The 20,396-nt window shown below is 37.9% G+C and overlaps 1 protein-coding gene across 8 annotated transcripts in view; it reads right to left on the reverse strand.

Moving 5' to 3' along the window:
• The window catches only part of LOC107590918 (estrogen-related receptor gamma-like), a 176,380-nt gene that overhangs the window by 61,630 nt on the left and 94,354 nt on the right, over positions 1 to 20,396 (reverse strand). For 5 of the 8 annotated variants that reach the window (XM_016279878.1, XM_016279876.1, XM_016279875.1 and 2 more), the window contains 2 exons: positions 12,547 to 12,669; positions 465 to 880 (listed from right to left, as the gene is read on the reverse strand). In XM_016279878.1, coding sequence (XP_016135364.1) covers positions 465 to 880; positions 12,547 to 12,668 — 538 coding nt within the window. In that variant the 5' untranslated portion in view covers position 12,669. Of the gene's footprint in view, positions 1 to 464; positions 881 to 12,546; positions 12,670 to 20,147; positions 20,160 to 20,396 lie in introns of those variants that run through there. The other 3 variants (XM_016279880.1, XM_016279881.1, XM_016279879.1) reach the window with 2 other exon arrangements.

Below are 20,396 nucleotides of genomic sequence, written 5' to 3' on the forward strand. Positions count from 1 at the left end.
TTTGGAAATCACCAAGAGTTTTATTGGCTAATGGGATGAAACATACCGATATGTCAAATTCCCATCTTCTGGAATGTGTTCAGGCCGAGCATAATATTTGACCCATTTATTCAGCACCTACTTTGTTCCTCAGAGCTTCACTGCCACTATTAAAAAAAGTATATTCCCAGTATATTCAATTACCTCTAAGCTCTTGTTTGAAATAACTGATCAAGCTTGTTAATCTGAAGGAATAAAACAGGAAATGCTTATTTCTTTGCAGCAAATTCCATAATAAGCCAGAGCATTACCACCCTCTGGCTTTACACGTCTACTGGACAGAAAGCTGCTTAGGTGGAGTAAAACCAGAGGATGTTGGATGTGTGGAATTGCTTTGTGCTGATTCTAGGTATTTCACTCTCTGACCCCTTGGCCTGCTACCTGAACTTAGCTGAAGTTCTAGCTGAGGGAGGGTAAAAGCCAACCTTGAATGGTCCTCTTGAAAAAGGCCTTGCAGGCCTCGCAGGAGGCGACGCCGTAATGGTAGCCGGAGGCGATGTCCCCACACACCAGACACAGGCGCTTGGGCATGGAGTTCAGCATGTACTCGCATTTAATCTGCGAGTCCTCCGTGATAGTGCTGGAGCAGTCCTCGTAACGCTTGGCTCCGGCTCCGCTGGGAACCAGAGCACCGGTTGGGCCGTAAAGAGTGGGTGAGTCCAGACCGTTCTGATGGCCGTTCATGGTAGAGCTGTAGCTACCGCTGGCGTCTGAGGAGCCGCCGGGGCTGTGGTGATTTACGCTGTCCGTCAGTGAGGCAGGGCTGGAAGGTTCCGTCTTTATGTAGGAGGGGCAACTCGACTCAATGTGGCGGTCCTTGCTGGACATTCTGCAGAGCAGCCTACATGGACAAAACATAACGAGACAAACACAGAAGTGTTAGTGAACATGACCGACAGTAGTGTGGAAACCAAGAAAATGACTGCCTGAGAACTTATATATTCTTATTCTGGTCAATTCAGGCTAGTCTAAAATGGTCTTTTCAGCAGGGGAGGCTTAAAATGTGTCACCAATACCAAGCCATTGAGAAAAACAAAAGAAAAAGAAACATACAACCCAGCTCCACCAGCAACTCTCCATTTTGCAAATGGGTCCACCTGCGCCTTAGCCTGAGAGAACAGAGGATTCAGCAGCTAAAAAAAGCCCCTGATTGTGAATTCAGAATTCTAGTTTTTTAGCATGTTAATGACTTCTCTGAGAGGAAACATAAGAGGAGAGGCATATGAGAGCCAGTGTGCCACGGTCCCTTGGGTCTCACTAAAGTATCTGAATGGTATATCTACAAGGCTGTAAAGAGGAGAGCTAACATCGCTACTCTAGCATAGCTTGCAGCCAATTGAGTTCTAAAGAAATGTGCCACAACCTACTCAGACATGTCCTAATAGTTTTAAATATATAAATCATTTCTGACAGTTATCATTTTATATGCATGCGTTTTTATGCATTTGTCATTATTATATATATGCCATTATTTGCCCAATTTAACGAATCTTAGTGGAGTCAGGTTCAAATTGATTATAATGTACATAATTATCTTTTGCATATATGCACAAATATTTTTTGCATTTCATATATATATATATATGCAAAAGATATATACATATTTATTATTTTTTTCTTCAATATAATGGATTAACCGTTTCCCCTGTCAACAATCCAGAAGACCCTGAGCTGGGTCCTGCAGGGCGTAGTGGGGTGGAGAGCGGCACTTCACCAAACCGTGTCAATTAGCTGCACTTCAGTATCTGCATTTGTCATTATTTGCCCAATTTAACGAATCTTAGTGGAGTCAGGTTCTAATTGATTATAATGTACATAATTATCTTTTGCATATATGCACAAATATTTTTTGCATTTCATATATATATATATATATATATATATATATATATGCAAAAGATATATACATATTTATTCTTTTTTTCTTCAATATAAATTTGAACTCGGACCATTCAGATTCATTTGACAGAGCAAATAATTATCTGAAGTTATTTACTGTCGAGTTACAAAGCATGAGTCAAATCCTGTCATTTCTCATGGACCAAAAATGTCTATCTCCACCAAAAAGTGCTAAAGGCCTTTTCTTGTGATTATGGATCAAGAGGTGGAATCCGGTGATCAAATGCACCATGACAGATGAGCGTCTGCAGGGCTGAAGAGAGAGGGACAGTACGGAGAGCTCAGCGCCATCACTCACTTTCCAGTCAATATCAACTTGTTCTACATGACTCTAATCAGTGCGGAGGCACAAAGCAGTTCCATCATCCTCGCCCGTGGCCAGTCACCACACACACACACACACACACACACATGCATCGACTGACAGAAAACAAAAAATCAGCTAGACAGACACAAACATCCAGTATCAATCCAGTAACACAAACAGACACCCACATAGTCAAAAGCAGAGACTCTTCAAAGCCAAACAAAAGAGCAGGCCGACCACCCCTCCCACCCAGCCCATATCGCTCGATACCGCCAACCCATTTAGATGAACCACCCCTCCACCCACACAGCCCTGGGAGAGAGGCCTATTAATGAGCACTGTAATTAATAGATATCTCTGCTCTGTCTTACAGGAGGCTTCAAGGCCTGCAAGAGTGGATTAACCATTTCCCCTGTCAACAATCCAGAAGACCCTGAGCTGGGTCCTGCAGGGCGTAGTGGGGTGGAGAGCGGCACTTCACCAAACCGTGTCAATTAGCTGAACTTCAGTATCTACATTTAGCAAAATGTGATCGTTCAGGGACTGTTTGTTTCTCTAAAATCCTCAAAGGTTTTGGGGGTTGTGATTTCAAATAGACTGAGTGTGAGGTCACGCTCAAACGTGCTCTCTATTTTCCCTTAACTGCATTAGTGGTAAGGTGTGTGAAAAGCGAGATGATGGCGGAGGAACAAAGTCGTAATAGAGACAGAAAGAAAATCACAGAGGATTTATACAGACAACACATCAGGACCATTTTAACATGGAGATGGAGGGGGACAAATAAAAGAGGCAGTCTGGAAGACCACACAAAGGTCTTTTTAATTAAGGAAGCCCGCTTCTAAATGAGGGCTCTAAAATCAGGTCGGCTTGTAAAAGATGACTTCTTCAGAGGCCCATAAAGCAAGAGAGCAAAAGAGAGTGTGAGAGTGAATGAGGGAGATCTTTAAAGAAACCAGACCACCTTAATATTCAAAGGAATTTTACAGAAACAGATCAAACAGCATATATTAAATTTTTTTGGGGGATTCTAGGAATGTAACACATGAGAAAACATTTTAGCACTATGAACCTATTTTAAGCATGGCCAAGATCTAGCTGGCTAATAATGAAGTATATAAAAGTAAAATAAATCAAGTAAAACACTAAAAATTTGATTATATTTAAATAAGATTTAAATATGTATTTAAAAATTTTTTTTTACGTATATATATATATATATATATATATATATATATATATATATATATAGATAAAGAAAAGATGGCAGAGGATCCCCAAATCCAGGTGTGAATAACTTGTTGCATCTTTCCCAAAAAGACTCATGGCTGTATTCGATCAAAAGGGTGCTTCTACTAAATACTGAGCAAAGGGTCTGAATATTTAGGACCATGTGATATTTCAGTTTTTTCTTTTTTAATAAATCTGCAAAAATGTCAACAATTCTGTGTTTTTCTGTCAATATGGGGTGCTGTGTGTACATTAATGAGGAAAAAAAATTAACTTAAATGATTTTAGCAAATGGCTGCAATATAACAAAGAGTGAAAAATTTAAGGGGGTCTGAATACTTTCCGTACCCACTGTGTATATATATATATATATACACACAGTATATATATATTGCCTTGAGGCCAGTGAAAATATTGGCAGGTCAAGAACAAATGAGAACTGGCCCAGTTAAATTTTAGTAATATGAACCAATTTTAAATACACTGAATTACTGGATAATTAAAGTATAATAATAATAATATATTTTTTTATAGTATTAAAATGATTAACTCTGTCATTTGTTGTATCAGGGTCTGGGGTAACTCAATGAAAAAGATAAAATAAAAGACGAAAAAGTTGCACTACTGAAGTCTTAAGAATAGGTGAACGTATAGCTATTGGTGTAAAAGCTCAAAATGTGCTGAGTCAAGGCACCTGTTTCCTTGTATTGCAGTGAGAGGCAATCGATTATGAAAAAGCTCCTATTACACTTCTACTGATGCACCACCGACACGCACGCACACACTCATACTCGTACTCAAAGACAGGTGTCCTGGGGTGTGCGGAGGGCCACAAAGGTATTCTAGAACATTCCAGTAATGTCAAGGATGCATGTTGTGTATTTATACACAGTGTAAAGCCGGTTAAAATCAGTGAAAACACAAGCACTGACTGTTTACACTCGCAACATATTCTCTCATTCTATTTTGGGTAACGAAGACAAACTGGTTTTTGTGGGGCAGCTAAGAAACCCGCCTCCTGTCCCGAGTGACACAGAGAGTGTGAAGTCAAAATGACGGGTAACAAAAGAGGAAAGGGCCAGCATTGTAAGAGCCCCTCGTGCTTTACAGCGCCACTCTTAAGGCTCTCAACAGGAGACACCCTGCTCTATAACTTTGACTGAAAGTTATTAGCGCTCTCTTTCTCTTGCTCTTTCTCCTGCTCTTTGAAATTCTATGACTCTATTAATCCAAACCTGCAATATTCACAACTCTCTATAAATTCAATTGTCAGATGGGGGATTTTTATTCTAGGCCGCACTTGAATCCAAAATTAGAGGCAGTAAAATTCACATTAGCTCTAAGAGAAATGGAATTCTAAAGCCTATATTTTAGAAGAAAAGAAAGCCCTTTCCGACAGAGAAGAGACTATTTGAGAGGTAATGATTTTATCTGTTTTCACCACTGCCTGGCGCCGAGCTTCAATCCCACAGTGTGCCATTAACAAAAGGAGTTCTTATGCTGAAAAGCAGTGGAATTTAGTTTAAGCTTATGAATGGAAATAATAATCGTCAAGTGGAAGGGTAGAAAAAAGGCAGGCGATAGTCAGCCGAGAGACAAGACAAAAAAAAAAGCTCAAGACATAATCAGTTGTTCTTTATTGTTAGGGACATTATTGTGATTCAATATTATAAATAGTGCCGGAGTTTGCAAATTTCTTGTAAATTATACCAAACGCTGTCATTATGATAAGGTTCTAGTTAAAAACTTATTGGGATCTTTTAAACAAACAAACAACATTTGTCTTTTCCTTTTTTTAACTGAATTGTGTTGCTGTGAATTCTGCTAATTCATAAAAGCTGGCTAACACAAATGAGGTTGTTAAAAATGGCTAGAATGATTTATAGACAGTCTGGGAAGCATCAGTAAAACTGGGTTGAAATCATTAAGAAAAATATTCCATAATTTTTCAGAAATGTATAGCTCTTATGCAGTTGCATTATAGCTACTATCTATTATTGCAAATTAAAATACATATACATATGTAAATAATGAAAATAAATATAATAAAAATTACATAAAAAATTAAGAATGTTTCTGACATGGAAGATTTAAAAATATATTGCTACAAAAGAAATTCAATACATTTTGAACAACTGGCCAAACCAGGCCAGCAGAATAGTTGTTCAGCCCTGGTTTCTATCGTCATTACCAACGACATAACTTTCTCTAATCATGACCAATAATCATTCTGTTTTAGTAATGAGAAAAACTTAAAAGAAAAGTCACATCCAGTCATTTTCGAGAGAGTAGCACAAAATGTCTCAGATGTGCAGTCACCGTACAAAGGACAGAAGTGTATTCCTGATCTTATCCAGACAAATATTTAAGCCGTTTATTTGTTGAAAGTTACAATTCAGAGTGGATCTGCAACCAAAGAGATTATTGTTTTCCTCTAGCAGTCGACTCTCTCTTATTTTATGTGCTCAGGCAAGGTGTCACAAATCAGCAGGAAAACAATTTTGGAAAACACAGCCACTTGGCAATGACAAGGTGTCATTAGGCTGTTTGATCCAGTGCTCTGACAACTATAGAGGCAAACATATAATCATTGCATTAAGGTGCAGCCACTGAGAGTCTCTCTCTCTCTCTCTCTCTCTCTCTTTGCCGGAAGCAGTAAGTCTGTGTGATCACTGATAGCTGGAGGGAGCACAGTCTGCTAAATGCTGAAACACAACTGCCCATGAGAGCTATTGACTGTTTAGATGCATATAGCACTGGATGTGTGGGAAAAATGTTTTGGAAAAAGAAAAAAACATGATTATAAAAAATAAAAAAAAGATAATTAAAATAAAATGATCATATATTCAAAAAAGTCTGGGACTACATTTGTAAATTTTTATTTATTACATTTTTTCATTTAAACCTAGATGTTTTAGGATTTTCTATAAAGAAAAAAGTTAAAGGGTTAGTTCACCCAAAATTGAAAATTCTGTCATTAATTACTCCCCCTCATGTCGTTTCAAACCTGTAAGACCTTCGTTCATCTTCAGAACACAAATTAAGATATTTTTGATGGAATCTGAGAGCTCTCTGACCCTGCATAGACAGCAACGCAACTGAAATGTTCCCAAGTCCAGAAACGTAGCAAGGAGATCTGTAAAATAATCCATGTGACATCAGGGGTTCAACCGTAATTATACGAAGCTACGAGAATACTTTTTGTGCACAAAAGAAAAAAAAAAGACTTTATTCAACAATTCGTCTCCTCCGCATCACGCGGATACGCTGTTTCTGTTCAGATCAAATCACAACAACGTAGGAAACAGATCCGGGTCAGAGAGCTCTCAGATTCCATCAAAAATATCGTAATTTGTGTTCCGAAGATGAACGAAGGTCTTACGGGTTTGAAACGACATGAGGGTGAGTAATTAATGACAGAATTTTCAATTTTGGGTGAACTAACCCTTGAAAACAAAATGCAAAAGAAGTCTACTGTAATAAAGTAAAAACGTAAAATTGTGACATACCAAATAAAAATTCAGAAAATTCTATATATAATTCTGATTATATATACTAAAAATAATAATTAGAAAAAATAAAAGCATTTTTTTTCTGTTTTTGTACCCCAAAGTATTCCATTCTTTTAAATAACTACTTATACAAAATATTTTAAAATGCATTCCTAAACATTTTTTTCACTCTTAGAGTGAGATAAAGGTGCATTTGCCTTATAGAAAGCTGTAAGATATTCAATTAAACCTTATTAAACAGGAACTGAACTGCCTTTGTACTGGCGGGATACTGATTACACTTGTTCCCGCATGAGAAATACAGATATGCGAAACAGGTTGCCTTTTCCGGCTGTATGGGCAGATCAATTGTTATAACATTACTGGGTTGGAAAGTAGTAATTCACTTCATTGTCGATGGATGCCTGCAAAATAACACCTCTGATTACATACAATCAATGTGATAATGGCAAAAACACATTTGTACAATGGAGCGAGCTGCCGTAAAAATGCCAGCGGCAGGCCAGTGGAGATGAGGAGCTAACGCTCTGCTGTGTAATAAATACTACAGGACAACCAGTAGCCCTTCGCAAAGCTCCTAATATAATATTGTAAATGCAGAGAGATAAGAATGTATATTTAGATCTGGTTTATAAAAAAAAAGTCTCTGCAAAATAATATGTGTGGGGGGCGAAACAAATTAAAAACTTTAAATAATTTGTTGGCTACATATATACATATACATATATATATATATATAATATATATATATATATATATATATATATACATATATATAAAAAAATTATAAAAAATTTTTTAAAAAAATATATATATATGTGGTTCTCTCTTGTTCACTGACAACAGTACAGGGTTAAGATGTCCAAACCCGATAAGAGTCATGTGTGTGTGTGTGTGTGTGTGTGTGTGTGTGTGTGTGTGTGTGACAGACCCTGGCAAACTCGTAGATGAAAATCTTGATGATTTAGGTCATTTTCCTGTGCGGGCAGATAAGTGTTCTGCTTTATCAGGTAAGATGTCCCTCTCAACAGCACGAACAGCATATAGACACACACACACACACACACACACACACAAATACACTTACATGCATATAAATGTAAAAAATAAATAAGATCTATATGTACGAAATTCAGCAAAAACTGTCAGTCTAGCCGAATCGCTGTCAATGTAAGAGGTCAAACTAGAGTTTAAATACAAAAACAGGGATTTGTGAAGTTTGACGTTGATTATTTCATTATCTGACGTTATTGTGGGTAGGAGCGAACGTCTGCTTCTTCGGCAGTGACAGGCTCTAAAGAACAAGGCAGAGCAAATAAGCTTTGGCATTTTTCAATAAGCAATATGCCTAAAATCACTGCTTTACCGCTGTTGGAGCGCAGCACCCATCTATTCAACCCCAACAGGACATGAGAGCAGATAAGCGAGGATGAGCCGCAGTCTCAAAGAAATGAAATTGCACGTAAATATAATAAAAAATAATGGGAGTAAAAAAAAAATGGAGATTAAAAACACATTCTATTAAACAGATGGTTAAAGAGGATTTTGTTCCAGGAAATATGACAAGCGTGTAAAAGAGGTGCTGAGAGCGGGAAAAAGAGGGAGGGAGGGAGAGAGAGAAATGGTGGTTGTTTTTTGGTGAGTGAACCGGTGAAAGCCATGTCTTTAACCAGATCAGATTCTTGAAATTGGCTGTCAAGGCAGGATTGTCCTGAGTTATAGCTGTCTATCACCCTCCCTCGCATGGAGACGCGCTGAGCTGCTGTTGCCTTCCCCTGCCGCAAAGCATCTTAAATTTTCAACACCACCATCTGTTACAAAATCTAATTCACATTCCGCCCATAATCGGGTTTACCTCTGTAATACCCGTTCTGCCACTGTCTCTCTCTCTCTGCACAGAGCCTGTCCCCAACCCCGAACGAAACACCGTCCATGTCTGCAGGGACACTTTCATTAGCGTGAAAGAAGAGGCACAAATAGTCAAATAATTTTTCAGCATCTTTGATGCTTTGATGGCAAAGATGGTAACATCATTCTACCTTCAATGACAGAACTACCACAGCTATGCTGTTTCTTTCATTATAGTTGTCTGAGACAATAGTAATTTACTATTTGACTATATATAAACACACACACACACACAAAATATAATAAAATAAATAATAATCCCCAAAATAATACATATAAAATATATGTAATATATGTAATATATTAACACATATATTAATAGATCTGAATGAATAAACATTTAAAATATAATAGGAGCAATGATAAATGCATTATATTTAGATTAAGTACTGCTAACATGAACATTTAAAAAATAAATAAAATTCAAGAATATCATAAATAATGTAATGTATAATCAGGAATATGAATCTGAGGAATATTATAAATAACTAAAACTAAATCTGAAACAAAAATTAAAACCATGAAAAAAATCTTTACTTGAAATAAACTAAAATGAAATGAAAATTTTTTATATATATATATATATATATATATATATTTAATTTAGTTTATTGCCAAAGCAACATTTCTCATTTTAATTTAATTTAATTTTATGCACTAAAATAACTAAAACTAAAACTGAAGTATATAACAAAAACAAACAAAAAAGACAAAACACATCAAAATTACTGAAACTTTAACTAAAAAAGATAAAAAATAAATAAAACTGTAACAGTATCTTAATTATACTATAATAACACTGATATGAATATTTTGTTATATATATAATAATATGTGACCCTGGAGCACAAAACCAGTCTTAAGTCGCTGGGGTATATTTGTAGCAATAGCCAAAAATACATTGTATGGGTCAAAATGACTGATTTTTCTTTTATGCCAAAAATGTTCCATGAATATATTTAGTAAATTTCCTACTGTAAATATATCAAAACTTATTCTATATTCTATTATTCTATATAATATATAAACGTATAATATGTTCATTGCTAAGAACTTCATTTGGACAACTTTAAAGGCGATTTTCTCAATATTTAGATTTTTTTGCACCCTCAGATTCCATATTTTCAAATAGTTGTATCTCGGCCAAATATTGTCCTATCCTAACAAACCATACATCAATGGAAAGCTTATTTCAGATGATGTATAAATCTCAATTTCAAAAAATTTACTGGTTTTGTGGTCCAGGGTCACATATTAGAAAATCTAAATTAAAAAAATGCTTGAGATAAAAAAAAAAAGATGTTTAAGATACAAAAATATTTATTTTTTTCCAGTTTATATGACTTTTATCCATTTGTAAAACATAATTTCAATAAAATCAACATCCATCTACTTCCAACAAGTAGCCCCAGCCCATCACATTCGGCCCTGAGACTCCTGAAAGATTTTAAGTTAAAACACCTCATTCTAATAATCCTCCCAGTTATAAACCTGCGATTCAATCCAATCTCCACACCGCACTGCACCCAAAAGCCCTTCATTTCCCATCTGCGTTTAAGGCAATCTAGTTTATTACACAACCCACTAAATTTACAGTAACAAGCCGCTCCCATGACAAATTAATCATTTTCTGAGTATTTGATCATATAAATAAAACAGTGCCTCTAGAGGCCGAGGAGCTAAATCAGTTAATTCCGTTTATCTGGGAAATGGCTTGCATCTAGGTAACAGCTCACCAGCAGATGGAGAGGTTTTTCCCCTGACCCCAGGACCAGGCTTCTGTCTCTCTCACTCCGCTCTGAAATGAGACTTATCAGAGGAAGGTGTGTGCGAGGAAGTGTTGAAGGTGGGTGTTCGCCTATTTCAGTAAAGGGATTTATTTATCCAAGCAGACTTCCACGAGCATTCAAAGTTCTCCTGGTTCCCAAAGATCCCCTGCACTAGTCTATTAATACATGCTTTTCCCACAAATCTGTGTGAATCGTAATTGATTGAACTGTAAACCGTGTGTGTTTGTGTATCACATGAATGTACGGCCATCGCCGTAAGATTGTGTGTTTGCAAGCGTACATGTGTGTGTATCTATGTGTGACTAACCTCAAAACTTTAGATACAGCTGCTAGTGAAACATCCTGCTCTGTTTGGTGTGTGTGTGTGTGAATGTGTTTGACATGCCCGTTAGCATTAGCATTAGCTTCAACCCTGAATTTACATCACTGATGCACATCTAGCCCTTCAAAACAAATAAACACAAGAACTCAAACTGTTCTGCGACCAATGTGGATGTTCAGGGTGAGAGCCATGTCTTCCAGCTCCCAGCATGCTTTGTTTCAGGCCCATGGCGTGACACTGGATTGCCTGGCAGGGCCTGTCTATCGAGAGCCACAAGCTCCGACTAGGCCAGTAACGTGATCCTGATTGGCTTAGAGTGGAGAAGACTTCTTCCATGCGAATGGAGGCTAATTGGTTTGACCCAGACTAACCTGTCCCAAATCTAATCCATGTAATACATTTGAGGGCCCCCATCAACGCACAGTCACCTTCTTTTAAAAGGTTTGAGTAAATCTAAAAAAAATCCTGCCCTAGGACACACACCTAACCTAAGCTCCAAAAACAAGGAAGTTGAGTGATCAAAGCAACAAAAAACCATTAATACAATGCTTTTCATACTATTTCTAATACAGTACCTTTAAGCACATCAGAAAGAATTCACTTGTTTACAGTGTTAACTTACATTCCATATTTGCATTCTCTTGCAAAACCCCCCAAAATAACAATAATAAATAAATAAAAAATACAAATGATACTGAAAATTAATATATCCAAGAAAATAAATTGTAACATTTTAAAATAAATCAAAGAGGTGAAGGCACTTTTCTCTCTGACCCTTCCGTAACCTCTAAAGTAATAACCATAAATGACCTGAAATTACAACAGTCAAACAAAGACATTTTACAGAAGATGGTCTGAGAGAGAAAGAGAGAGAGATAGAAGGGCCTGGTGAAGACTCTTAACTGGTCACATCTGGCTGTATTTTATACGCAAATCAGCCCCCACTAAATCTAGATAAAACTCACTGACTCGTGATCGGAGCAATGATCTTCATACATCTAAATTTATATGCTAATCGGAATCCTTGAAGCATTTAACACATTCCTCTGCATCTGGAGTGGGCGACAACCGGCAACCTCTCTAACCTATACCCATAAACTCAACATAAACTTTCCATATCTATCTATCTATCTATCTATCTATCTATCTATCTATCTATCTATCTATCTATCTATCTATCTATCTATCGCTTGAGGCAGAAACAGATGTATAAACGTCACTCCACCAACACACAAACACTGAGATATAGAACACATGTAAATGATCTAGTTACACTTTTGCACATTTATAAGCCCAGGGAACAGCCTAGGACCAGGTTTACAGCACACAATGGGTACAACATGCAGCAATTACATCCTGCAAGTTGACGACACGCACAAACACTGGATGAACTAGACTAAGACACTGACTTGAATGAAGCAAACATGGATAAATAATAGCTGGGCAGGCAAAACACAAACAAACATACAAACAAACAATAAAATAATAATCACCACAACTGATTTTGTCTTTTGATGACACCATTTTTGGTCCTTTCCTTACCTTTGGTTATATAGAGCATCACGCATGTGACTGGCCTCGATGTCGTATTGCTGTTGTGTTCTCCAAGCGCCGCATTTGGCGTACTTATCTTCGCTATTAACTTGGGCCTTTGATAAATTCATTCTACAACAAAAGGGAGAGCAAGAAAAGGAATAAAAACGAGGGTCAGTGAGATGGACTGAGGAATTCTGATAAAGAACCATTGAGCCATTAACTGCTGACAGACAGTGACGCAGCTCGGCACTCTGTGAGAGAAAATATTCCTTCTTTCCTGACCGGCATTCTTCAATGGATCAGCTGTAACTGTGCATCTCCGCTGAGGATCGGAAGAGGGTAAAGACAGACTCTTTTGTTCATGCCAGGCATTAAATGAAACCGGCCTTGGAGTTTTTAATGCACAGACTCATCATTCTACCGGCCGCAGATTTAACAAGTCTAAGGTGTCGGCAGATAAAAGAAAGAATTGGGGAGATCAACACACGCCCGTGGCCCCTGTACACATAAGGGCGGGAGAGCCCGTGGCTTTACGGGACCCTCTGAATCAGAAGGGGCAGAGCTGGTTGAGAAATGATCATATAAACGAACAAGGAATGTTTTGACGTACGCCAGTTTATTTGCTAATCATCGGGCATTTCAAGGACAAAGATAGACGTCCTTATTAATCAAATCTTGCTTTTAACAAACTCTCAGCTGCAGGTAATCACATAAAAAAAAATCACATAGAAAACATTCAAAGACACCTCAGAAGAAAACAAGACTGATTCAGGAGTGTCTGTTGCAGACTTACTGGATGTAAATAACCCTCGGCTGCGTGTTTGTACAGCAAAATCTTTATACAAACTTATGGAAATTAATTGAGGTCACAAAAAGCACCTAAGAAAAACAACTGCGCACTTTAACACACACTTAAAGTTCTCGGCTTAAACAACAAGCTCTCATCAAAGACGAAATGCAAATTTTTGAAGATTCCAAACTGTGGATTTTGTACGATTAAAGTAAAGCACTGGAGAGCAAAGGAAGTGAAGTGGTACGAGCCACAGGCAGTGCGGCTGAGTGTGTAAGTCTGCCACACTCTCTAATTAACAGAGGAGGCCCCTAATTCTCCTTCTCCGTTCCAACTCAGCAAACACGTTCAATGTCATTAGAGCCGCACAACCCCCAACTGTCCCCACACTCGGACTGATGAAACTAATCACTCAACTAATGCTGTGCTTCAGCGGCTGTCTGAGAGAACGCAGCCATGAAGATCTGTCTTCCCGTCTTTCTCTTTCTCAGGCTCTTGTTTTCGTTTCTGTCGATCCGTCTCTTCTATCTATCTGCGACTAAGTTTAGGCATTTCTCGCTGAATGTTCATTTACATTTTTTTTTTAGCTTAAACTTTCAGCTTAAAGTATAAAGTTTCAAAATGTTACTTTGCATTGTAGTTTTACTATTTTTTGCATTTCGAGGCCTAATCAATTTCTCAAATTCGAGGGCATGACATCCATATAAAAATTCAGGGAGCATTAGTGTGTTTGAATAACATTAGCTATTGTCAAATCATTTTGTCGCAATCATTGCTAATTTGAGAGTTAATTCTGGAGTGATACACTTCAGAGTGTGTGTTTACCTCACAAACACTGGGCAGAACAGCATGTGCTGTGCGTGTGTGAGGCTGGTGAGCCAGTCAGAGCTTAGTGGAAAAAAGCAACGCACACACACGTAATGTGTTGGCTTTAGTTCTGGGCGAGTGAGCAGCGGAATCGATAAGCTCCAGCATCACACACGCCACACGTCCTGATACACTCCTGTTTCTCTCAACTCTTTTTAACGTGACTTTACACACAAACACACTACTGCACTCCCAATGCTAGCGGCATTAAATATCTGTCATTAACTACTGGGATGCTTTCTAAAGCACTGTGCAATATTTCTTTTTTTGTTTCATTCCTGTCAGATGTGCAGACAGGCCATGCTGTATATAACAGGATGCATCATTAGTAGCAAACGAGGATGAAAATTACATCAAAAGTCAATAAACTCTTTGACTTTAGTGGCACAATATTAAACATCTGAAAAGAAATCAGAAAGGAAGGTTTGCATGTAAAAAAGTACATTAACACGGCAGTAAATACATTTTCTAAGCATATTTATATGCATTTCAAGCATATAAAATCTCTTTATTTAAGATCATCTTAAATGTTTAAATCAAAGTAAACAACACAACACATAAAAAACATGCACGTGCACACGGACATATACAAACATACACATTTATCTCAGTCATTCACTAAACACTTCCAGAAAACAAAAGATCTATTTCATCTGGAATGCTAAAGTACGGCTGATATTTCAGAACAGCATTTGTGACAGAGCTATGCAAATAACAATGCAATCGTGGCCCGAGTATGTACAGTAAAATAGTTTATGCAAATATAGGGAAATTAATTAGGGCAGGATTGCTGGATTGTTGAGCACAGTCAAAATGTTTCCTTTAATTTGTAAATTTTTACAGCACATCACATTAATCATTTACTCACTTCTTTATTCCATTTAGGGCTACATAACTGTATGAAATAACAAAAGAAATAAAAGAAAATAAATGAGAAGAAACCTATATAATTTTATAAGAAAAGACAGAACAAAGATAAAAATAAACAATAATAATAATAATATAAAACATTTAATCAACAAAATCATGTGGTGGTGCCTAAATGACAAAGTCTGATCATCCCCACAAAGCCACAATGAAAATAGATAAATATTATACTAACACTGAATTACTTGGATTCAATTTAATTAATATATTAAAATTGCCTTTTAGCTTTTACTACTCTAATAATAAGAATAATAACCATGATTCTCATTCATTAAATGTATTATTACTATTATTACTATTATTCATATTATTATAATTATTATTAAAACAATACGAACTAAAAGGTTTTTAGAAATAAAAGGTTGGTCAAACAATGAAAACAAGAGTAACAGCTAAAATGAAGTGTCACTTCAGATCAGTGGGAGAAACAGGCGCTTCTAGAGGAGAGAATGAATCTATAGGGATCTACCTGAGCCCATTTCACGCTACTGTCAAAACGCCTAAGTACTGCATCCATGCGGACAAGGATTAACACGCAGGACAATGAGCTGAATTAAGCCAAGTGTGTGTGTGTGTGTGTGTGTGTGTGTGTCTGTGTTGCGGCCATGCTCTGCGACTCACTCATGTGTTGCTATTCCATCTGTGAATAGTGGGGGTCTGATTGATTAGACAGGTGCCATTCTTCCTTATGCAGGAACGGCCGCCCCATGCACGGTAAATGCCATGCCTATATCTCTCTGTCTCTCTTTCTCTCACTCCTTCCTGACAGCTCACACGACTGGTTACTCATACCCTGCTAATTACCCAGTCCTCCAACCAGCTAAAACATACATACCCGATAAACATTTACACATGCAGAGACGCTTATAAACACAAAACACAAATATAGACTTACATCTAACTCCTTAATAATAGCTTTAGCTATTAAATGCCACACTGTTAGTGCTATCATGTCACAGACACCACCGGTGGCGGCTTTAAACCGTGTCAGCAGGGTTTCTTGTTATTGTACGTTGACGAGCACGTGATTTAACCTTTGGGGGTTGAAGGCTGAAGAACGGGACAGGTGGAATTAAACGCAGGCCTCGCACGCAGGGGCAAGCACAGGCAGCGTGGCCGGCCACGCGGCAGATGGACTGTCAGCTTTAATATGACGGAGCGCGTGCGGGCACTCCAGCCTGGAAGCATGCGGATCTCTACGGGAATGCAGCCGTTCGCCCACGCAACAGGGGCTGGGAGCAGACGAGAGCGGAGCTATGAAGTGCAAATACACCCGTCTGACACATCACACAGACATGCACCGGTCTACTCTAACATCCCACAAAGCATGCCAAAAAATTAGTTTTGCTATCTGCAGATACATGTGATGCAACCCCGAGTTCAAACAGTGCTATAGGCTGCAGTCAGGTACATCCGTACCCTGTCTGGAAGCATTACCGCACATAAGCAGATTTGTTCAAAAGCCTCCCATCAGGATCGCTTCGATAATCTACAGCAGGGCAGAAATAAAAGTCAAGAAATTTCGCATTCTAGATGAAAGAGAAACAATAGCTTCTGTTTGCCTAAGCGTTTCCACGGGGACACGTTTAAACAGGTTTTAAAAAGTCCTGTTAAGCAAGCACAGCGAGATAATGTACATAAAAGTGCTGAAGAAAATTACATACACAGGCTTGATTTAGCGGCATTTGAATTTCAAATGCAGCATGTTTCTCCAAGGATTTCATCATTCTGGTTTATTTGAGGGGAAAAACTGGCCTGAAGGTGTGCGTATCGATATGAATACATATGTTTGCGACCCTATAGAAGCTCAAAGGTGTTTTACAAACAAACCTGGCGGAGTGCATTAACAATAAAATTGATTTTCACCTAAATGTTTTGAAATAACTCACTTTGTTGAAATATTCTGACTGACTTAATTTAATTTGATGTAAAACATGAGATAATAGAAATATAAAATGATTCAAGTATCCGAACAGTGCAGAAATTCAGCGATTCAAAGAGTCCAGAACAGCCTCCAGAAATGTTCCACAGCTGACTGCAAGGAGTCGGGCCTTACATGGTAAGCATCATACTGATCTCATCACACACACACACACACACACACACACACATACACGTGATGTATGACAGGAGAAAGCGCAGAGAAATATTTCACTGTCATCCGTCACCCAGCTGGGCGATTCATTTCCCTTTCTCTGTTACGAGACAACCACAATTTCACAATTTCATTGAAGATTAATGAAGCTAAAAGAGATTCAAAAATCAGTACGGATTCACACCAGTAGAACTGGAGAAACTTTACCACCTTAAAGCTCTAACATCCTGTACTTTCACACACACATAAATGTTCCTGTGTATACACACATAACCACAAACAAATGTAAATGCCAGTTACTTTTATGAAATTTTTTTTTTAAATGCCATCCCGATTTTCATCTTATATTCAAATTATTTACTTCACAATGCTAATCTACTTCTAAAACTATTTTACATTAATATATTTTTAAAGTACAAAACCAGCACACAAAAGACTTAATTATTTTAATAATTTGTTGTAATGCATCTTCTATTGAGAGATAACTAAACAGGAAGGGAAAACAGATTCAGAAAAGCTATATCCGCATGCCGAGAGACAAACGGTGAGTCTGCTGGGAGCCGGTGGAAAACGCAGTGGCTAAAAGCACTATTTTTACACCCTTATCTAGCCCTCGTGGACCCTCCTGCTTCTGGAGTGACCACACTCCCTATTGACCTGCTGTAACTGTATCCTACAGGCTCTCAGCCGGCCTGCGCCTGCTCTGCCTCTCTCTAGCAGGCCGAATCATCCGCAAAATAAAGACAGAAGCAAATGGGAAACCAAGGTCTAAAAATTGCAGAGAATAAAGCACATTCTGGTGTAATCGCTAATGCCGGTGGGTCATTTTTTTTTTTTTTACGCAATCAAGCGAGTCTCAGCTGGCGTGGGCCCTGTTAAAACCCTTATTCAACTTCTCGTGAAAAAATCGCCGCAGTGCGTTCGGAAAATCCTGATGGATTGATGCATAAATCACACAAATTGACAACTGCATCATCAGGCTCTCGCGCTCACGGACGGCCATGTGTTTTCATGTGCGCGGCACCTGCGTGCGACTGTTTCACACGAGTGTGTGCGTCCATCCGACAGGCCACTTATTGCACTTTTTAACAAAAGAGCAAAAATATAGCTTCCCTTTTTTTCTTATGGCCCCCCCTCCGGCCTCTCTTTTCTCCTGAATGACAGGCCACTGGAGGGGCCGGGAGGGAGGGAGCTCTCTTTTAACTGGAGTTAATTACCCTTGGAATGCCTCAGACCCCTTCAAATAATGGGGAAGTGGCAATGCTCTGTCTCCAATAAGCAGGGCAGCGTAAAGACAAAGAGTGTCCAGACAGTAATCGACAAGGGGCCACGGAAAAAGAAAGACATGCAGGACGAGCCACGACACCTCTCACACAGGGGAATGGGATGGAGCCAAATCAAGACTGAACGGCAACAAAGGCCTCCTCGCACACACACACACACATACACATGGCAGAATAAATAAATCTGCGCTGTGCATATTGACATCATTTGACAGATGAATTAAGTAAATGATTTTATAAGGAGATTAAATGGAATTTAATTTACACAATCTCTCTTTATTCCTGCTGATCCCAGCCTCTGGGGTTTCATTCGCCTCTCGCAAGAGAGAGAGAGAGAGAGAGAAGGGAGTATGAACGGGTGTAGAGATAAACGCAAAATCAAGTTTTCTTCAAGGGCCACAGGGGGGTTTGGGAGTTTTAAAATCATCCGCAAAAGCGACAAAAGGTTGAACATGCATGAGTGAACACTCAGACACCTTCTGCACGATTCTGCACTGAACTATTCAGCCCACTGCAGAGTCCAGCAGTGATTTTACACACATGACACCCGCGCTTCCAGTGGACATTCACACTCCATTGCCTTTAAAAAGCTGACTGCTTGCTTCTGGTCAAATTAAAAAATGTCAAGCATTAAGCTTTGATGTAATTTTCTTCCTCTCCTTTTTGCTTAAAATTTTTTTCTTTTTTATTATACACATACATTCTAGAAATGTACGGAAGGTTTTGAGGAAAAAATTAAATCAGTAGAAAAACATGCATGTAATTTTATGACAATCTTTAGAGAAGCTGCATGAATTTCTTCACGTAAATATGTAAGTATTTTAAAATGTCCTCATTCATTCGTTAAACAAAACTGAAAACATGCTGAACAATCAAAGTTGTACACCACATATATAAAAAAAAAGTCATTTAAAAAAATTATAAATATGTATAATGTATAAAACAAATGTAAAATTAATTTAAAAAATCAGTTTTTATTTGTTTTTAAATAAACTGCTTTTAAATCTTTTTTTTATAAAACACACAATAGACATTTAGATATCCTAAATAACTTGATAACTAAAATCTAGATAATAAGGATATTAATAATATTAATAAAAACATTTATAAACGCTCCCATCATAATTAAAATAATCCAAAAAGACATACAAACACGCTCTCCAACCGTGAAGGTAAATATTAAAATGAGCGTGCAGATGTAAATGTACATGCAGACGGTGAGAGTCTCTAATTATGATAATAGCTAAACCAGCACTTGTTGTTATTACCATCATTAATATACTAATTAGAATCTCAGTAGTCAATTTGTGTTCAAATAAAGATCAAACAGCGAGCGGGCGCCAAATGGCTAAAAGGCTGTGAGGAACCGACACTCTTATCTCTGAATTTCCTTTCATGACTCTGAATAATCCAGTCAATCTAATGATCCTGTGCAGGGTGTGTGCCAACACACCCACGCCACTGCTGTCATTCCATCAGCATACAATATTTTAAATCTCCATCACTAAATAAATTCCCTTTCACAACTACGTTAGCATGGATTCTTCAGGTGTGTTTATAAATGGCTTTCAGGCTGAAGTTGAGCTGCTCGTGTGTTGTATTTTGCAGGACGGTGGCTGAAGGTTTAGGAGACCAGGATGGTTACCTGTGTGTGATCTTTCTGACCCTTCTCGGTGTCTTTTTTTTTCTTTTCTCTGTACTGTAGGTGTTGCCAGTTCACAGCCTGTTTTTCTTATCAGTATTCATATGCAGCAGAGGGCAGAGGTTAATAGTTCGGTTGTTTCTTTAATCAAACTTGTACGTGCACTTGTTCTGCTACATCCCTATTTTGACAGATTCAAAAAGCAAAGACTTACTACATAATGCACAATGTTTTACAAATATACATGACTTA

The sequence above is a fragment of the Sinocyclocheilus grahami genome, unplaced genomic scaffold (genome assembly GCF_001515645.1).
Source record: "Sinocyclocheilus grahami isolate Dianchi unplaced genomic scaffold, SAMN03320097.WGS_v1.1 scaffold134.1, whole genome shotgun sequence".
Lineage (NCBI taxonomy): Eukaryota > Metazoa > Chordata > Actinopteri > Cypriniformes > Cyprinidae > Sinocyclocheilus > Sinocyclocheilus grahami.